Below are 6176 nucleotides of genomic sequence, written 5' to 3'. Positions count from 1 at the left end.
CTGACTGGCACAGGAGGAGATTGCCCCTACTTCTTCAGCAGAACATCTGATGGATCTGAACCATGAGCCTTTGGGATTTCAGCACAGCTTCTTGCTACTAAGCCACCAGACCTCCCTCTGGAGAAGTTTTTTTATATGCATAGGATTTGATTCTTAGATGGTCCCGTTAATCTATTTCATTTTCTACTGGTTGTAGATTCTTGAGGATGCTTGGGAGACTACTCATATTCTGGATTAGGGCTTCTAGAGTTCTTCCAAGCTTTTCCCTGGTGAAGTTCATAGTCCTTGGTTTTACTCTGAAGTCCTTGATACACTTTGAGTTGGTTTTTGTGTATGGTGTGAGGTGTCAGTCTTGCTTGAGTTTTCTACAGATAGTTTTCCAGTTTTGCCAACACCATTTTTATTAAAGAGGCTTTTGTTTCCCCACTTAACTGATTTCATCTCCTTGTCAAAAATCAGTTAACCATAGATTGATGAGCTGATTTTCTGGGTTCTCAATTCTATTCTGTTGAACTATGTCTCTATCATTTTACCAGTACCACGCTGTCTTGACCATCACTGCAGTGTTTTAGGATTTGAGATCACGGAGTGAGATGTCTTCTTCCTCGTTTCTCTTTTTTAGGAGTATTTCTCATTCCCAACATTGTATACCATGTAATTATCTGATTCAGAGTGGCCAAAGCTAGTCCATCTCATCTCACTAATATCTAGAATGTCAATGTTCATGAGTTCATACTGTTGAAGACCATTCAAAAGCTTCTAGAACAATTCATGGATAAGAACTTCCAGAAGTTCAGACAGGACTTAGAAGAGGCTGTGGGACCAGGGATATTGTTACTGATGTCAGATGGATGCTGGCTGAAAGTACAGAATACCAGAAAAATGTCTATTTATGCTTTATTGATTGTGCAAATATATTTGACTGTGTGGATTATAACAAGGTAATCTCAGAGCACATAATTGTGCTCATGTGAAACCTACACCTAGACCAATGGACTGCTTTGCAAACAGACCAAGGGAATAGTTTAAAATTAAGAAAGGAGCACATCAAGTTTGTGTCCTCTTTCAATACCTGTCCAATCTGTATGCTGAGCAAATTATTTGAGAATCTGGACTCTATGAAGAAGAATATGGCATCAAGATCTGAGGATAATTCATCAATAATTTTTCACAGATGACATCTAACTTGCTAAAATAAAGAGGAAGCATTTGTTGCAAAAAATCAAAGAGTGCCGATTTTAATATGGATTGATTGCATCTCAACATTAAGAAACATAAATTCTTACCCCTACACCGATAGATGGAGAAAAGCTTAAGGCTGTCAAAGTTTACATTTTACTTGAATGCACAATCAACACTCTTGACACCTGCAGTCAGAAAATAAGGAAATAAACTGCCCTGGCAAAGTCTTCAGTCAGGGACCTCTCCAAATTATTGAGGAACGATGATGTCAGTTTGTTTTGAGGACTAAGGTGCATCTGATTCAGGCCATTGTCTTTCTGATCAGTTGCTATGCATCTGAGACCTGTACAATGAATAAGGATGACAGAAGAAGGCTTTGAGCTGTGGTGTTGAAGAAAAGTACTGTATAGCCCATGGACTGCCAAAAGAACAAATATGTTTGGGAAAAGGAGAGCCAGAGTGCTTCTTGGACATAAAGATGATAAAACTGTCTTATATACTTCAGTCATGTTGCTAGGAAAGGCTATTCCTTGGAGAGGGAAATCGTGCTTGGAACGGTGGAGAGCTGGAGAAAGAAAGGCAGACTCCAAATTAGGTGGATTGACATGGTGACTGTGGCAGTGGATGATGGCACAGGGGAGGGCAGGGTTCAGATCTGTTGTTTGTAGGGTCCCTCTAGGTCATACTCGAAGGCACCTAACTACAACAGCAACAGGGAATCTCACATTGGATAATGTTACAGTGACAATAATAATGGGCAGGTTGGAGATTGTGAGGATGGCGCGGGAAAGGGTACAATTCTGATCTGTTGCTCATAGGGTCACTATGAGTTGTAGTTGAATTGACAGCACATAACAACAGCATGTAACCTCTCTTAGTCCCAGAACATCAAATAACATCTATAGAATATATCCCCTTTCTAGACCTCATTGTGGACTTTGGCATTTTGTCACTACCTGAGTACATAATTAACACTTGGGTGTTACACAGGAATATCGATCTAAACCAATACCAGGTCCAAACCTAATCCGTTTCCTTTTCCAGTCCCATTCTTGTCTTCTGCCTGCTGTCTGCATCATAAAAACTCATGCCATTTCCCATTTCCTCAGAGGCTTAGGCCAGAGAAACCCAGTTATATATCACACTTTCTTCTTTCTTCTCCCATCAAGTCCTTCACCAGATTGTACTTTGCTTTCTGAAATCCCCATCTAGACTACCATCATATTTTGCCTGGATCATGTCACTTGTGTCCATGGCACAGCCTTGTTACTGCTGCTTGTACCCTCTCCCAGTACACAGCAACCAGAGTGAGATGTTAAAGAATGAATCTGTGACATTCTATTTCTTCTAGAATGCAGACCAGCATCTTTTTTGAATCCTGCAAAATTCTGCCAGTTACTCAGTTTTGAATCCTTGCTATGCTGTGTCTCGCCTTCTCCAGCCCTATTCATTAACTTTAACATATTAAACTCTTAGTGAAACTTCATCTCACATGCTTTAGGCATGTTGTCATGAGTGACCAGTCCTTGGAAAAAAACCCTTATGCTGAGAAAAAGTGGGGGCTCAGAGAATAACATGGATCAAGAAAATGAATTGGCCCAGTTATTGTAACAATGAGCGAGGACAGATCAGAGATGGGGAGGATGGGAGAAGGTAGGGCATGCTTCAGGTCCATTGTTCATAGGGTCGCTATGAGTTATAGTCTACCTGATCGCACCTAACAACAAAAACATCACACCGTGACTTAGTCAATAGGGATTTGTGCTGCTAACCCAAAGATTGCTCCTCTTCAGTGAGTTAAATCCAGTAGCGGTTTCAAAGGTCAGAGATGGCAACCTCCTGAAAACTCACTCGGGGGTCAGCTATGAGTCACTGACGACTGAAGGCAGTGAGTTTGTGTCACCGTAGAGATATGCCCCCTGTTGGCATGCTTCCCTTTCACCTGGCTAATTCTTCAGATTTTAGTTCCGGTCAGTGAAGGGACCCTGGAGGCACAACAGGTAAGGAAGCCACAGATTAGAGATAATAAGGGGAAGTATTTATAGCCCTCTTTAGCAGGCTAGGATGCAAACTGACTGCATTCTTTTTCCTGCTGCAAGACAGTAGGAGAGAATTGAAAGTACATAGTATTTCTGATTGGTGAGGATAGCGTTTTTGTCAGGTGGTTGTTGAGAAGGAGTCACAATCTTCAATAGCATTACTGTTAGAGAAATAGCTGATACAGCCCATGAGAGAGAGACATCAGGCACGAAGGACACTTAAAGCAATTTGATGGATCTCATTTAAAAATTTACTAATCATTAATGTTCTTAATTCACAAATCATTGGAAATGTGATCTTCTTGGAGGAAATACAGTTATGGTGCCTATAATCCTGGTTCCTAGGCTGTAAGAAGTCATCTTTGTACTAATTTTTAAATATTTCAAACTCCGTACTGGGAAGAGGTTTTCCCTCCCTTTAAACATTAACAAGCTAGTTTTACTTCTTACTTATAAAGAAGCTGTGGGGTTTAAATTCTGTCGACAGCATCATGGCTTGCTGGGTTGGGGTTTTGGGGTGGTTTGTTTTTTTTTTCATTCCTTCAACAGGTAACTGACAGGTACCCGCTGTGTTTTATATACTGCAGTCAGTCATCATCCATTTGTGAAGGTAAAATAGTGAATTCTAGGTACTTTTTAGGAAAATAAGTCTTTACCAAATAATTCTGCAGGAAAAGAGTAAGATGCTTTAAGGGAAAGCATTAATCAACTGATACTAACAACAACAACAACTATGTTTTAAGTCATTTTCCCCACATGTACATTACAAAGTCATAAGAATAAATTTCCTCATCCAGTTCAAGAATACAAGTGCAAACTTAAACATGTTTCTTTTCCAAGTTTAGTAGAAGTGCCAGTATCTTTCTTGAGGCGTAGTTATAGATTCCCTGGTGTTGTATGTCATTTTTCTTTCAGACCTAGAAAGTGCCTATGCTTGTTTAAAAAGAAAAAAAAGTAAAACAGGCTAACCAAAAGTAGCTTTAACTCTTCAAGTGCTACCTCCCATTACATACAGTTAATGAGAATGTCATGGTTAAGGGTTTGTATAAGATGGGCTTTTTTTTTTTTTTGGCTGGTTGGCAATTTTTCAGTTTATCAATTAACTTTTATTTAATAGATTTCTGTTTCTAAGCTTAACTACCTGAAGCGTTGAATATAAGCTAAAATGGATGAGTAGAAGAACACTAATTACTAATTATATTGATAAGCAGTTACAGTGATGTGTATAATTCTCTTCATTTTATGTTATCAATAAACCTGTCTGCCTCCCTTTTCCCCATCTTTTTTCCTTTGTTTGTCTGTTTTTAGGACCTGGGGATTCCGAAAGTGGGACATGTGAAGCGAATTCTCCAGGGAATTAAAGAGCTGGAAAGGAGCACTCTAGAAGCTGAAGTGTAATTGTGTTGGTGCTACTCCTTGGACGAGAAGTAATTACTTAAGAAGTAATTCTTAATACACAATTCCTTACTCTCGTCATTTTCTGCATAGATGAGGAAGTACCACTGAAGCACCTTTATGGCTTGATGTTTTACTGTGGGTGAAAAATGTTGATTTGAAGTGTTAGAAAATATTTTTATGCACACACTCAAAAACCAACCCATCAACCTACATTCCATGAAGCCATGTTCTTATTGTGCAAACTTGACTTGTTCAAATATGCCCATGTTAGTAAACAGATGAGTATCTGAGACAGTTACATTATCTCAAAGGATGAATTACAGTTTTCAAAATGTCTGGGCTTCTTACACCTGATGGAATGATTTTATTGTGCAATTACATAATATGTGGCTGAAATGTCTTCAAAGTCACTATCAGGAGCATTGGCTTCTTTAAAATCACTGGTTAGGTATTTTGAAGGTCAAATTGGTATGATCGGGAGCTGCTAGCATTCAGTTGTCAAAGAATGTAGTGAAAGTCCTTCTAGTGCTATGAATGGATGCAAAGCTTAAAGCTCATTGGTTCCAAAATTGTCTTTTTCTTACATTTCAAATCTAATATTGTAAGACTTTCTGAGCTTTAATGTCAGTTTTCATATAATTTATTACCGAAGTCCCTTTATGTTGGCTAGGGGAACTTTTCTGTTAGTTAATATAGAACTTCGCAGAAATATTCCGTAGCAGAGATTTTGAAAATGTGTCCGTCCTGTGATTCACAGATAGTATACTGGTATACATTCTTTCTTAGCTCAAGTCATAAACATAATGGGTGTAGGTTAAGAAGATTTTCTGGGTGTTTTCATAAAATTCCATGCCCCATTCCCTAACAATATTTATTATAACTTTCCAAACTTAGATTCTTGTGTTTCATTTCTCTGTAGGGGTTATTTCCTGTTCCATTTGGGTTTATGATATAGGAGACTGTTGACATCCAGAAATTTCCCAAAGTCCAAGTGTGGATGTGCTGTTTGGTCATTCACTCACTTCAACTTCCCAACAAATTAGAGATCAGTGTTTGCCTAAAGTCTTGGCCCTATCATCATCATCTCACTTAAATCTTACACTTTATAAAGTAGAAACAGCATTTTCGGTTTTTTAGAAACCATTATTTTTGGCCACTTTGGGGGTTTCTGCTTTTTTTGAATGTGGAAACTTGCATAAATCTTACTTATCAAAGAGTTTATGAACATTGCCTGTGACATAATTTTGTGTATTAAGAGTTAATATTTGTGATCAAATTGTTGAAAGCTAAGGATGTACATATCACAAAGAAAATCACAAAAATGTTCTTGAATAAGTTTTGTTTATTCTATCTAAAAAAATTAATTCTAATATTTTAAATTATCCTATGTGAGAGAAATAGGGTACTGACCAGTGGCAACAGTTTATTTGTAAAGTAGCCTACTAGGTGCTGAACAGATAAGCAGACCTGCTTATATATATGTCTACATGCACACATAAATGCATATATGCTTACATGTTTGTGTATTATACACGTACTTTATATATAACCTGAGAT

The 6176-nt window shown here is 38.1% G+C and overlaps 1 protein-coding gene across 1 annotated transcript in view; it reads left to right on the top strand.

The window, feature by feature from the left end:
• Positions 1 to 4619, top strand: part of DGKH (diacylglycerol kinase, eta) — a 243155-nt gene extending 238536 nt beyond the window's left edge. Inside the window, exon 30 of the mRNA XM_006884615.1 lies at positions 4530 to 4619. Within this exon, the coding sequence (XP_006884677.1) occupies positions 4530 to 4619 (90 nt within the window). The remainder of the gene's footprint in view (positions 1 to 4529) is intronic.
• Positions 4620 to 6176: the final 1557 nt, after the last annotated feature.

This window comes from Elephantulus edwardii, unplaced genomic scaffold (genome assembly GCF_000299155.1).
Source record: "Elephantulus edwardii isolate Elephantulus edwardi_28Jun2011 unplaced genomic scaffold, EleEdw1.0 scaffold00036, whole genome shotgun sequence".
NCBI classification, from domain to species: Eukaryota; Metazoa; Chordata; class Mammalia; order Macroscelidea; family Macroscelididae; genus Elephantulus; species Elephantulus edwardii.
The sequence above is the reverse complement of the archived record's forward strand: the minus strand, read 5'-3'. Positions and strand labels throughout refer to the sequence as shown.